Source organism: Antechinus flavipes, chromosome 3 (genome assembly GCF_016432865.1).
Source record: "Antechinus flavipes isolate AdamAnt ecotype Samford, QLD, Australia chromosome 3, AdamAnt_v2, whole genome shotgun sequence".
Taxonomy (NCBI): domain Eukaryota; kingdom Metazoa; phylum Chordata; class Mammalia; order Dasyuromorphia; family Dasyuridae; genus Antechinus; species Antechinus flavipes.
The window spans coordinates 520,660,326-520,675,632 of record NC_067400.1 but is presented as its reverse complement, the minus strand read 5'-3'; the positions used below and the strand labels follow the sequence as shown (position 1 = coordinate 520,675,632).

Sequence of the window (15,307 nt, the reverse complement as noted above, 5' to 3'; positions counted from 1 at the left end):
ACATGTATTTAAAAACATAAGGAGTCCACAGGCTTTTGCCAGATTACCGAGGAGGTCTATGACACACAGAGTTAAAAACTCCTGGACTAATTTGATTTCTAAGATTCTTCTAACATGACTATTCTGCAATTCCATGTAGTGGATTGTTTTGAACTTTATAATAATAAGGAAATGGTCAAGGTAGGGACAAAAATACCACAGGGAATCTCAAGATCAGGCTGAAATAGACACTAAGAGGAAATATTCAATTCTAAAGAATTCCAGCCCTGGAACAAGATGGTTAGAGGATGAGTATGTTTTATGTTTGAGAATAGAGAGAAATCATTAGTTATTCTTCTTATAGTAGCAGTCATTTTGGCAGTTAGCAGTAGAAGCTGTACTGAGGCTCTCAGGGGTGTTTTCCCAGGCTACAAGCAATAAGGTTCTCAGAATAGATTTTGTTGACTAAGATATTAGCTTGCTTTTCAGACTATTGCCTTAGTCTCCGCCAACTTCAGGCTTTCCTTCCCTGCCCTTTCCTTCCCAACAGTTCCTAGGTTATGGAACAGTTTTCCACTGTCAATTAAGAGACTGGAGATTATCATCATTGACAGAAATATTCACATTTATATATTCATGGTCTTTGATTTCTTGGGATCTGCACTGAAAATTGCAAAGTGTAGTTAGCTGGGAAGTAGGAGTTGTCATGGACCTTAGGGATCTTAACTCCAATCTTATTTTACAAAGGAGGCCTCCCAAAATGAAGGGATTAATGCAAGACATCACAGCTAGTTAGGAGCAAAGATAAGACTAGAACCCAAGTTTCTGAATCCTAATTCCTTATTATAGTCATTTGGAACTTTGAAAATCATTCTCATTTCTGAGACAGCTTTAGTGTAATGGAAAGATGTGGTTTTGAATTCTGGCTGTGCCATTCATAAGGTAGGTCTTTGGGCTTGCCACTTCTGAATTTGGGAAAATCTTATTGTTTTATTTACTTCACAGGGTTGTTTTAAAACCATAAAGCACAAAATAATTGTGATCTCTTAAAGCATTTCCTAACATTATGCTAGAAAGACTATGTTATTTCAAACCTCAAAAGAGATTTGAGAATATGTGCCTGAGTGTTTCAATTAGATATTTAGTACCTTACTAAAGTAGCACCTGGAAAGATGCAAATATTTAAGCTAATGTTCAAAAAAAGCAAATCATAATAAAGAACTCAAACATATGGAAATTTACTATGAAGAGAACAAGTTTATTACTAAACACTTTATTCAGCTAAAACCATGAAAATAATCCTTACACAAATGCTTAGGAAAAAGTGCAAAGTTTCACAAGCAATATCCATAACACACCCTGGTCTCACAATAAGAAAATCATCTGCAACAAAGAAGATATTGACCTGATGGAGTTAAGGTAGCTTAAACAAAGTCACAATTCTACTTTCAGACCCCGGGGTGCAAATTTTTATTGTCACACATCTAATAAAGGAAAATAACACTTCATTTATAACAGAGCTTGTAATTCCCCCAGCCTTCAACAGAATAAAGCAAGGGGGCGTGCGGTTATGTCTGGAAGAACTGTCAGGGTGCTATAAACATTACCCACCCTTCACCTCTGTCACATTGAACACATTTCTTCAGATACATCTCTTTCTACAATGAGGTTAAAGATATATGAGGTTCAAATAAGCTTTGATTCCCCTGGGAGAGTATGTTAGCAGACTTAAGAAGGAAATTCCTTATGGAATTAATTCTGTAATTCCATTAGTAATTGATCCTTCACCTATTTCATCCTTAAAATGTAGATTGCAGGAGTGTTGATACCTCTTACTGAATGTTGGCAATGAAATGGACTTTGAGATCACCCAGTCCAGTTCTCTCATTTTACAGAAGCAGAAACTGAGTCCCAGAGGTGAGAACTAATTTGTCCAAGGTCATAAAACAAAGACAGAACTAGAATCCAGGTATCTTGATGCCTGGTCTAATGTCTTTCCACTACAATTTCCTCAGGAAGGGATCTTTGAACATTATGCAGATCTAGACAAGTCATTTTTCTCTGGTCACCAAGACATTTCTTTTTTTTTCCCCCCATAATTATAACTTTTTATTGACAGAACTCATGCCTGAGTAATTACCAAGACATTTCTAAACCCAACAACCACATTCATATTCTTCTCTCTCAGCCTTTGAGTAAGGTTCTCAGATGATACTTTGGGTGCATGTAGAACTTTGAAGCTAAGCTTGAGATCATTCATTTCCACAAACAGGCAAAACTCTCCTAAATGTTGCTGGAACTGGGAGGTAGGAGGAGTAGGAGTGGAAAAATCTTGGATGTTAAGAGTCAAAGAACCAACCAAGACCCTCTTCTAGTACTTAACTAAGATTACCCGGCTAGTAGTTTACGTTATCTGTCTTGAGTCTGTTTCTTCATGTGCAAAACTGAAGATATTTGTCCTGCCTCTTTCACAGGTTATTGAAATAATAAAAGATCATGTGTCTAAAATACTGTGTAAACAATAAAGCACTATATAAATATAAGCCATTTAATTATTAGAGCGTCGTATTGTAGGCATTAAAGACAATGTGCCATCATCCAAATAGGAATGGAAAGGCAGCATGGTATAATGGAAGAAGCACTGGACTGGGAGCTTGCAAACCAGGGCTCTTGGCTCTGAAACTTAACATTGGCTGTCTGACTGTGACCAATTTTATTTCTTTAAGCCTTTAAAAATTATTTCTAAGTTTATTTTATTTCTCTAATCTTCAGTTCTTTATAAAAACAGAGATGATAATTCTTGTTCAACTTACCTTGCATTGACAGGAATACTCGATTCTCTGCACAAAAAAATGAAACAATGTAGATATATGGGTGAGTGCTTGGCAAATATTTGTATAAATTTGGCAGAGTATCCTTTTTACTCTTAATTTCTAAAGTGTTATTAGAATCAGTTAAGTAATGCAATAGGAGTAGGAAACCAGTTAGCTGATATCTTTTATCAAACTACTGTTAAATAGATCCGATGGGGAACCTAAAGGCCCTGGACATGTTGGTAACAGAACTGGGAGGATTCCTTAAGAATTTAATTGCCCCCTGCAATCCTCACTTAAAGATGGGAAAAGAGAGACCAAAGAGTTGAAGAGACTTGATCTGGGGACACTGCAAGTTAGAGGCAAAACAAGAAGCCATGCTCTGAGGTTCACAGTTCAATGCTTTTCCATTATATCACCCTGCATTCTAGTAATAAAACTAGAAAGAGGAGGAAAGCTTGCTGAACAAGATAACCAAGTGGTGACTTGAAATAAATATTATTTTTAGGAAATTAAGATAGATAGGAGTTGTGAGTATAACTGTGCTGTTTAGATAGGCAGACAAACAATTCTCTGACTTGTTTTTCCCCCCTAGTTAATACTTTGAGACAAAGAACAAAGGTTTCTCATGAATCTTTCAAAACCCGTAAATGAACAGCAGTGAAAAAAGAAACAACTCACTACAATCAAATCTTCAAATAATCATTAGTTTGGATGAAAACTATTGTTTTCCCATCCGTTTTCTCAAAACCATCTCCAAAAACACGAATTTCAAAAAATTCATAATAAATTAATATAACTCAGACAAACCATATGACTTTTGAACAGATTCAATTTTTTGTCCCCACTTTTTTTTAATGGTTATAAAACAAACAGTCCTCAAATGAACTCTGTTATTAAGGTAATAGGATGATAGCTTTTCACAATCACAAAACAGTGGAGAGGGGGGAGGGAGGGAAAGGGGAAAGGGGCTAGAAAAGGGCAAAATGGAATCCAAAATTTTACCAAATGGAATCATATGGATGTTTTAAGTGTTATCAACACAAACAGAAAACATTTATAGCAAATATTGCTAGTAGCACTTCACAGAGCAATTCATTTCAAAATTATGTCCTCCAAGCTAAAAATGTTGTTTCATTGATCACTGACATATTCCAGAAATACCTCCTTAAGAAACAAAGGTCTATTTCATGAAATAACATATCCCCAAGTCTCCAATTTTCCAAAGTTCCTACATCTTTATGGTAAATATTTTATGTGTAAAAACGAACATACAGAACAAAAAGCTCTGGACATTCCTTAAAATGGAGAGGACAGAGTTTAGGCCATTATGGCAGCATGAATAAAAAGTGAAATCTAAGAATATCTTTACTGTACTTGTTGCTGTCTTTCTTACTCAAACCTGGGAAAATATTTGCAATATTATCTTCTTCTAGATTCCAAATGAATGTTAAACCTTTGTTTAAACTCAACAAAAATGAATGCCTGAAGGAATTATAAGAAATCCACTTTCCCGTCTCCAGGAAATCTCTATCAGAAGAAAATGTGGCTTGCTTTTTAAAGCCTTCAGGAATCCATCTACCATATTCTCTTCACATATTCTAAATGTTTAACAATCCTTGTTAAGAAGTTTTTCTATCTTAACTTTAAACTTCTCAGACCTTAACTCAGATTCTTAGGAATGAAAATTATCTAATCCAAATCCTTTTTAAAATATTCAGACTAGAGAAAGCAAGGGAAGTCATTTGCCCAGGTCATATACTCTCTTGCCACTTTTCTGCTACCTTGTTTGCTAAACTATCTTTCAAACCTCTCTGAGGTTGGAGGATTGGGACTCCTCTAACCTTTTCTCATAGGTCTTAATTCTGAGTTCATTTAATTTCTTAATTACATAAATCATCGCCTCAAAGTTCTTTATTTTGTTGCGGTATGTGAATGGAGCCTGACATAATATCAGGTCCACCAAGTACAAGAAAGGAATTCTCTCCCATTCTCTTCCATTTTCTTCCCTTTATCTTACCAATATTGGCTCTTTAAAGCAGGTTTGCCTTTAGTTTCTCCATTATAACTCTAGGGCAAGTCACATTACCCTCTTGTCAAGTTTTTTCATTTTAGAAGTGGAGATAAATTACTGTCACAAAGTTGTTGTGAGCAAAATACTTGGTAAACTATAAAGCAAATGTAAATTAAGACAGCCCCTAGACATTTCTAATGATGAGGAACCTAAGTCAGAGCCTCTTAATTTAAGATCCACGAATTTAGTATAAAATATAACATACATACTTAAAAATAGGTTGTATTTCAGTATAACTGATATCCTTTAGAACTTGAATGTATTTTATTTTATGCATTTAAAAGCATCATTGTGAGATGTTTTCCATAATGCTTTACCAGGATCCCAAAGGAGTAAAGGACACAAGAGGTTAAAAGTCCTGGGCTACATGGTCACTTGTCAAGAATGTTGAAAAAATATTTTTCAGATTCATGTTGAACTAGAGGCTCTTGGAAATCCTTTCCACTTCAGATTCTCTATTACTATTCAAATTCCTTCCATTATTGTGATGGCCTCAATATAATCTGGACTTTCCCTTACAAACCTGGCTTGAACCATGAGTGTGACTTCTTATCGAAGGAGTTTTTGGTATGTGAATACTTATAATGTATATATATTTACACAATCTTTTCCCTTTCAAAAGTGTTTGGTCTACATTTAAATTAATATTATCGTGTTCTGTCGCTTTCACAGTCACTTTCAACTTTTTGTGTATGTGTATTATTGACTACTTACTTTTCTTCTACAAATATACATCCCTCTTTATACTGGCCTTTCTCATATTCCTTTCTGGTAACTTTTCCAAATAATATTTTTTAATTTAAAAATGTCTCCCAACTCAGATTCTCCTTCCCGAGTTTCTAGGAAGTCTCAAAATGTTATTATCTTCCACAAACTAAAACAAATCTATCCTTATCCTATCTTCTGTGCTATAAGAGAAAATGTTAAACACGTGCCTAAGTCTTAGGTCAAACACTATTTAAATCTGATTCTTTAGCCCACTGTACCTTTACATACAAACCCTAGGACCCCAGAAATTCAGATGGAACCTCAGATTTGACCTATTGATCTCTCCTAGAACAAGGGAGTATCCAACCTCTGCATGAACATCTTCAGTGATGGGAAACTCACTAACTTCAAAGGTACAACACTGCATTACTGACAGATAAAACTGTTAGGAAATTCTTCCTTAAATTAGGTCAAACTCTACCACCTTGTAAACTCCAGATACTGATTCTGGTTCGTGTCTAAGTCTACATGAACATATGTAATTGCTATTTTAAATGATAATCTCCAAATATAGGAAGCTAGTAATCATGGTATTCTTCTCTTTTCTTCTTTGTTACACTTGAATCCATATTGTCTGAGAACATTTTAAAAGATTGGTTTAAGTTAAATAAATTTGGAGGCAGCATAGTATGCTAGTTTGGAAGACCTGATGAAGTCCTGCCTCTGACAAAATTAGCAAAGTGATCAGGAGCAAGTCACTTAACCTCTTAATATCTACCGAAGCGATATTCTAAGACAAAGCCATATGTGCAATATTGATTATTCATGGGGGAAATTTCCTCATCAAGAGATTCCCCATATACATAAAAATAACAGGTCTTATTAACAAGATAAATTTTAAAAAATTGAAAGTATTCAATTCTGGAAATAAAAATCTGAGCAATTCAACGTTTCTTCTTGAATTCAATGTTGTATGTTTGTGAAGTGACCAAATAAAATTCTTCATATCAGAATGAAACATACTATGTGGCTTTAATGATTGAGGGAAACAACCCTTTTTTTTAGCTTCATTCTACTTTCCAGACACTTAAAACATAGATTTTTACTACCAAAAAAAATATTGATCATATGGGTTCCTGTGCAACAATCTTGTATATTACAATATACATTCATAGAGCCAAATAAAAATTTGCTAGTTTTTTCATGTTTAGTGCAAAGCCTTTGTCAACATGATTTATATGCAAAAAATGTGGTTGTATTTATATCTGGCTACTTGCCTTTATACAAGTCATCCATGATTTAGCTTCAAGGACAGGGTTGGGGAGAGATTAGGGGAAAACAAATGGACAATTTTTTACAATGGTAGCAAAACATTTTTAAATGTAACCGAGCTTAATTAAATAGAGCTTTATGGAATGAAAGCAAATTGTCTCAATCAGAGAAGCTGGAGAAATCAACCTTATTCTCAAGTAAATGTTTAAATGATTTTTTATAACTGTCCAGCAACATAGTTTCATAATAATTCACTAATCTGTATTTGGTTTAGCTTTAAAACCTCAATGTCAGCTTTTAAAATTACTTTGTAATATATGATATTTCCACACTATTTGGTATTTAAATACTGAAACTAGACAGGAGGAAAACTTGTTGAACAAGATGACAGAGTAGTGACTTATTTTCAAGTAACCAATCGAAGACTAAAGATTTCTCTTTAACTATAGTTGAAAACTAAGTTAGAAATAGATTGGGGTGTCCTAGTCAGGCCACTGTTTATGCCTGTAAAACCTTTAAGAGGTGATTATGAAAAGGATATGAAGTTCAAAAATTACTTTCAATTTTGTGCATGGCAAATTTTTTAGTGTTAAAAAAAAGGGGAAGGGGGGAATGAAATAAAATATTTAAGTAATGATTGGTCTGAATTAGGACAACTTTCTCCACACTGAATTTTTAAACAATCTTGAAAAACAAGTAAAGTTCAAGGAATCTATAATAAATTAACATACTACTCAAAAAACCCCATTAACAGAATTAAGTCTATATAGCAGATAAATCTGCTTGAAGATCTGGTTCTTAAGTGAAATAAATTTATTTTTAATTGAAATTTGGAGTTTCATCTTTTTATCATAATCTTCCTTACAAGAATAACACTGAATTTTAACATGAAAATCCCAAAGAATAGTAGTTTATGATTTAAGACTTGCTTGTTATGAAGATCTTATGGAATATTTTTAAAACATCCGAGGGATTTGACAAAGTAGATCAAGTACCTTTGCCATCTAAAGGATTAAAAAAAAAAAAAAAGGCAAGGCATTGACACCTTTCTCTGTCTGTGTCTTTGAATCTGCACTTTCATGTTCAATGGCCCCTGCTTAGGAGAGAAAATAGAACTACAACCTGTAGGGATATTATCTCAGCTCACACCAAAGCCCTTGGAAGGCACTGAGAGATTTGTCAAAAACAAAGCTTCCCAAGAGAGTTGCACTATTTTTCAATAAACATCAATATTTTTAAGATACACATGGGAAAAGTACAAGTGATGAAGAGCACCTGAAATAAAGGTGCCAAAACCGTATGCTGTAACACCATCTTATCCTAATCTAGAAATTCTAACTACCCTACTATAACATACATGTAAAGGAAAACCCCTATCTGTGCCAGAGGGGTACTGAAGAAGCTGAGCTCTATTTTCACCAACATAATGCTTTATTCCCCTAAATAACTTGACAACCACGAACAATATTTGGAACATTTAGCTAATTTTTGTCTGAACTGTACTAGACATGGACGACACAAAAGAAATAAACTTAATCAAATTACAAGAGGAAAATTCACTCCTCTATGACCTCTTTCAGAGCTCTTCAAGTCGAAGACCAGAGAGAGCATATTTTAAATGCTCAGTGTATGTGACTTTTGGTCAAAATAACTAAAAATCTCAATTACTTCATTTCTTTTCAAATTTAAGTCTCTTTCAAGCTTATCTATCTTGGTTAAATTAGGTGACAAAAAAAGATCCTGCTTCATTATAGATCTTAAAGGAGTAAGTTTTGAAATAGACAAATATACACAAGAAACAAGGTTAGATGTAGGTCTTGGATCTTTTCTTCCACATGACAGTGCAAAGAGCCATTTGTAGGGCAACTGCTTAGAAGATATCTAAGCAGATCGCCAGATCAGTCCATTCTTACTGGGCTCCAGAAAATTCTCAATCAGAGCGTCAATGAGTTTCTTTAGTTCTTCTTCCAATAAGGTAATATCACTGAGGGGAAAAAAAAATTAAAAGCTTAGACACCCTGTAACTCAAAATGTTATCCCAATACCTCAAGGGTCCATAATTTCATCCAAGTCAGGAACTGGAGGCACAAGCCTGATGACTGAATTGCCATGGCCAAAAAACTCATCTGATGGCCAAGTCTCTAGGGATATGCCATTCTGGCACATAACACATTGTTACATTGCTAACATATAAGTACGTTGCAAGTACATACTCAAAACCTTCCTAACTTTGTGCACTACTGGCAACGCCTTCAGGAAATTTGCAAGATGAGGCAATGGAAAAGAATTTTAACAGAAAAACTCATATAAAAATTCCTCCTAAATTTAAAAAAATCATCCAAATAGATTTATACTCACTAAAAAATAGCTTACAATTACAAATTGGTATTTGTTTAAAGTTATTATCTTTTAAATGTAAATTTCTTTATAAAAAGTTTTGTCACAATATTCCTGTGAAGTGTTTAGTATAAATAATACCATGTGCATATTAAAATTGAGAACACTGAGGTCCAAATAAATTAATGATACACTGACTCTAAAGAAGTACTAGATTAAAGAAGGCTTGGCTTTCTGTTGAAGGAAAAAATTGGCCAAAGAACATTGGCAGATGAAAAAGGTTTTAGTTGGAATAAAGCAAGAGGATATTCCTAAGTCAGGTAACTTAATGTAAAATAAAAATAACAGGAACTTGAATAAATTGGGATTATGGAATTAGCATTATTCTAAAGCACATACAATCTTTGAAGAACATCCCATTCAGATATTATAGAATTGGTGAAATCTGAAATCTTTATGATAGTAGATAAGACATAACTGCCAAATAGTGGGGAAAAAAAAGACTGAATTTTTATTGCTATGTTCAGTATAATGTAACCTCTTTTAGGACGTGACATGGTAAAAGGAACAATGTCTGCAGAGCCATATGACCTGAATTCAAGTTCAAGTTTTATTAAATCCTGGCCAAAGGAAATCACCACCTCAAAGGGCTTTAGTTTCTTCTTCTATAAAATGAAGATAGCAATATTTGCAGCACTGATTTCACAGAGACAAGAAAAAATTCTTTAAAAATTGGAAAGTGAGTAAAAAGTATAGGTCTAACCTCAGTTTAAACTTCAGTTCAAAATCATAAATGTGACAAAATTCAAAATTATTACTTTGGGAGGTTGGATATTTGTTACAAAATTGTTGTCACTCACAAAATCTCTGAAAACTTCTTTGGGAGCTTGAATACTGATTATAAAAGCACCTCACGTATATTGCTTTAGAGCTATATCATGTTTATGATCAAAATCAAATTTTTTTAAATGATTGTTTTTCCATCTTATTCATCAATTTCAACTCTCATTTACTTTTGTTATCTACCTGAAATTTTGCAACCCCTGAAAGTGTTTTTAGAATGTGATAGAGACTGTGAAGATAACTGCTTAAAAAAATTCCAAAAAATGTTTGAAACAATAAAAGCATCTTTAAAATTAACACTCCATGTAGGTAATCAACAGCATAGTTGAATAGAAGGCTAGCTGATCAGGGAGTATATGTTTGAATCCTGGCCCTGTTACTTACTATTTGTGAGCTCTGCTCAAGTCACCATTTTCCTACTCTTTCCTCATCTTTATACAAAAGATGGGGCTGCCTTCTATTTCAAAGTTCTCCTCTAATTCTGAACCTGTGATTCGACAATCTGGCTTTGCCATTTACTTGCTTGAAGGTAATGGACTTTCAAGAAACTCCATTTTCCTCATTTTTAGAATGGAAGGAGTATTTGCAGAACCTGAACCTTTGTGAGCTGCCAGGTTAAGTACCTGCATCTTAGATTTATTGTGAGGAGAGTATCTTTGGCATTAAAAAGTCCTATCTAAGCAAACTACTATTACTATTATGAGCTTCTAAGAAGCTTCTTGTGAAATGGAAAACATTCATTGGAATAAACAAATTTTGGTGGAAAATTTTCATACCTTATATCTTCAAGGATTTGGTCACTTAACTTTTTTCTAAGTCATAATACCTTTTAGCATTAAGAAATGAATTGTTGACAAATAGAAAATAGAAAATTATTGATCTGTGTGTTAAGAGATTTAGAGTTTACTTCTTGTGACTTGTCAAGGTCATACATGCCCTCACGTTAAGATTAAATTCTCACCTCTGGTCAGGGGATGCACACATCTCGGCATAAAACTTTATCTTTGGTTCAGTTCCACTTGTCCTTAGGGTAGCCACACAACCATTTTGAAAGGTAAATGTAATCATTTGGCTATTTTTACTCACGGGCAGTACCTATGTGTAAAAGTAACAAAGGTGACTCCCTAGTCCTTTTCTTTTGTTCTTATATACTGTATTTCACCTGAATCAATAAAATTAATAAGTTTGTCTAATATTTATTAAGTGCTTACCTTGTCCCAGCTTTTTGTAATTAGGGCTATGGTTAAAAGTTTAAACAAGATACAACCACTATCCTTAAGAAGTTTACAGCCTCACTATTGGGCTTATACCCCAAAGAGATACTAAAGAAGGGAAAGGGACCTGTATGTGCCAAAATGTTTGTGGCAGCCCTGTTTGTAGTGGCTAGAAGCTGGAAAATGAATAGATGTCCATCAATTGGAGAATGGCTAAATAAATTGTGGTATATTAATATTATGGAATATTACTGTTCGGTAAGAAATCACCAGGAGGATGATTTCAGAAAGGCCTGGAGAGACTTACATGAACTGATGCTAAGTGAAATGAGTAGGACCAGGAGATTATTATATACTTTAACAACAATACTATATGATGATCAATTCTGATGGACGTGGCTATCTGCAGCAATGAGATGAACCAAATCAGTTCTAATGGTGCAGTAATGAACTGAACCAGCTACACCCAGTGAAAGAACTCTGGGAGATGACTAAGAACCATTACAAAGAATTCCCAATCCCTGTATTTTTGCCCACCCGCATTTTTTATTTCCTTCACAGGGTAATTGTACAATATTTCAGAGTCCAATTCTTTTTGTACAGCAAAATAATGGTTTGGACATATATACTTATTTGTATTTAATTTATACTTTAATATATTTAACATGTATTGGTCATCCTGCCATCTAGGGAAGGGGGTGGGAGGAAGGAGGGGAAAAATTGAAACAAAAGGTTTGGCAATTGTCGATGCTGTAAAATTACCCATGCATATAACTTGTAAATAAAAAAAGCTATTAAAATAAAAAAAAATAAAAAGATAAAAATAAAAAAGAATAGAGAAGAGAAAAAAAAGAAAAATGAAGTGATTATTATATTAAACAATAAAAATTGATTTATTACTCTGAATCAAAAAAAAGCAAATAAAAGATATATATATGTTTATGTGTGTATATTTTGCAGTAAGGTATCAACAGGTAATGAAGTCATAGCAATACTAAACATATATGTACCAAATGGTAAAGCATCTATATTTCTAAAGGAGCAGTTAAATGAGAGGAGAAAATAGACAATAAAACTATACTAGTAGGGGACCCCAAGTTTCCCCTCTTACTAGGCAAATTTAGCCAAAAAATAAACAAGAAGAAAGGATATGAATAAAATTCTGGAAAAGTTAGATAGGATAGATCTTTGGATAAAACTGAATAGGAATAGAAAAGAATGTAATTTCTCTCAGCAGCACTTGGCACCTACATAAAAACTGGCTATGTATAAGGACATAAAAACCTCACAACCAAATGTAGAAAAACAGAATTAATAAATGTATCCTTTTCAGATCATAATGCAATAAAAATTACATTCAATAATGGACAATAGAAAGAATAAAAATTAAATACCAAATTGAAAATCTTGAAAATCAGAGGAGAGTTAATAAAATTGAAAATAAGAAAACCATTTAACTAATAAATAAAACTAGAAGTTGGTTTTAAGAGGGAAAAACAATAAAATATTTAAACTATTGGTTTATTTGATTTAAAAAAAAAAAGAAAGCTAAATTACCAATATCAAAAATGAAATGAACACCACTAATGAAGAAGAAATTAAGAGCTATTTTGCCTAATTATATGGTAATAAATTTGATGATATAAATGAAATGGATGAATATCTGCAAAAATAGCAATTACTCAGATTAACAGAAGAAATAAAATATTTAAATAACTCAATCTTAGAAAAAGAAATTCAACAAATCATCAATGAACTTCCTAAAAAGTTAGAGGGGGATATGGGAAAACTGGCATAATAATATATTTTTGGTGAAATTGTGGACTGAACCAACAATTCTGGAGAGCAATCTGGAATTATGTCCAAAGGACTACAAAACTATGCATATTCTTTGATCCAAAAATACCACTTTTGGATTTCTATCCCAAAGGCATACCAAAAAAAGGAAAAGGACCAATATTTATAGAAACTCTTTTTGTGATAGTTAGGAATTAGAAGTCAAAGAAATGTTTGTTCATCAATTGAGAAATAGCTAAACAAGCTTGTGGTATATGATTGCAATGGAATAGTATTTTCTGTAAGAAATGACAAGCAGGATGATTTCAGAAAAACCTGAAAAGACTTACATGAACTGATGCATAATGAAGTGAACAAAACCAGGAGAATGTTGGACACAGTAAAAATACTGTTCTTCAATAAAGAACAATGAATAACTTAACTGTTCTCAACAATATAACGATCTAAGACAACCCCAAAGGTCTAATGATAAAGCATATTATCTGCTTCCAGAGAAAGAACTGATATTAATTAAATACAAACTGAATCAGGTTATTTCTCACTTTCTTTCATTTTTTTCTTTTATTCAAATATTATTACACAGAATGACTAATATGAAATATTTTACATGACTGCACATATATAACCTATATCTGATTGCTTCAGGAAGTGGAGAGAAGAAGGAAGAAGAAAGGGATAGAATTTGGAACTCAAAACTTTAAATAAAAATGTCAGAAAGTTTAAATAATAACAATGCAATATTTTCTTTAAGGTTTAAATCCCTGACTCCAAATTCATCACTCCTTGCTTCCACTTTATCATGTTGCCTTCAAGAAGATCAGAAATGCTTCAAGAGACTTTTAAAACTCCCATCACTTACCGATTTCTGATTAAGCTGGCTACTATCATATCCAGTGGTAATATCCCTAATGTGCAATATATCAAATGCCCCACAATATTTTGGATATTCTTTTGGAGAATGAAAATTGCGAAGTCTTTCAAATATCTTTTTAATTGTTGGTGGATCGTAACACAAAAAATAGGATGTCTTTGAAATATGATATCCATACCTACATAAAACAAAAATAAAAAATTAGAATTCAAGTCTTGGCATTTTATGATATATTCTACATTAAGTTTTAAATTGATATACAACCTAAATTTAAAAAGTCACATAAAAAAATTAGATGAGGATGGAAAGAGATATTTTTTACAATAGTAAATAGGAGAAAAATTCTTGATCAAATAATAGAAAAGAGTAATCACAAATGAGAAAATAACCATTTCAACCACATTTTGCACGAAAAAAATCAGTACACCAAGAATAAGAAGGAAAACTGAACAATGGAGTTGAATCTAACATTTATCTAAATATATGATGATTCCAGCTGATAGAACATAAGCAACCCTGAGGACAAGAACTGTTTTCTTTTAGTATTTATAAAGTGCCTAAAACATGCTAGGCACATAGCAGAAACATAATGAATCAACAAGTGTTTACTAAGGACTTAAAATATAATAGTACAAGATCAAAAAAAAATAAACAATCTCTTAATTACCTTACATTCTATTGGGGAGATAATGTTTACAAATAATAAGTACAAAATGAATAAATACAAAGTTAGTGCAAATGTATTTAAAAACAAATTAGTGGGAATGGAGAGATCAAGAAAGGTATCAGGTAGAGGTAGATAGGATATAGTTATTAGATTTTGAAGGAAATGAGGGAGTCTTTGAAGTGAAAATGAAAAGGAAGTACAATCATGGGATATGGGCAGTTGGGAGATACAAAAGATTGGCAAAGATGCATCATATGTGAGGTACAAAGAGAAGACCAGAAGAATAGATTTTGTATTTTATATCCTAGAGGTAATAAAAAGGGAAGAGTTGAGAGTTAAAAGTTAATTAAGGTGAGCAGAACCAGGAGATCATTATACACTTCGACAACGATATTGTATGAGGACATATTTTGATGGAAGTGGATTTCTTTGACAAAGAGACCTAACTAAGTTTCAATTGATAAATGACGGACAAAAGCAGCTACACCCAAAGAATGAACACTGGGAAACGAATGTGAACTATCTGCATTTTTGTTTTTCTTCCCGGGTTATTTATACCTTCTGAATCCAATTCTCCCTATGCAACAAGAGAACTGTTCGGTTCTACAAACATATATTGTATCTAGGATATACTGCAACATATCCAACATAAAAAGGACTGCTTGCCATCTAGGGGAGGGGGTGGAGGGAGGGAGGGGGAAAAAAATCGGAAAAGAAACGAGTGCAAGGGAT

The 15,307-nt window shown here is 33.1% G+C and overlaps 1 protein-coding gene across 1 annotated transcript in view; it reads right to left on the bottom strand.

The window, feature by feature from the left end:
* Nucleotides 1-1,216: 1,216 nt before the first annotated feature.
* Nucleotides 1,217-15,307, bottom strand: part of PGM2L1 (phosphoglucomutase 2 like 1) — a 75,557-nt gene continuing 61,466 nt past the window's right edge. Inside the window, exons 12-14 of the mRNA XM_051987122.1 lie at nucleotides 13,897-14,086; nucleotides 10,988-11,121; nucleotides 1,217-8,830 (exon numbers count right to left, since the gene is read on the bottom strand). Of these exons, the coding sequence (XP_051843082.1) occupies nucleotides 8,728-8,830; nucleotides 10,988-11,121; nucleotides 13,897-14,086 (427 nt within the window). The 3' untranslated portion in view covers nucleotides 1,217-8,727. The remainder of the gene's footprint in view (nucleotides 8,831-10,987; nucleotides 11,122-13,896; nucleotides 14,087-15,307) is intronic.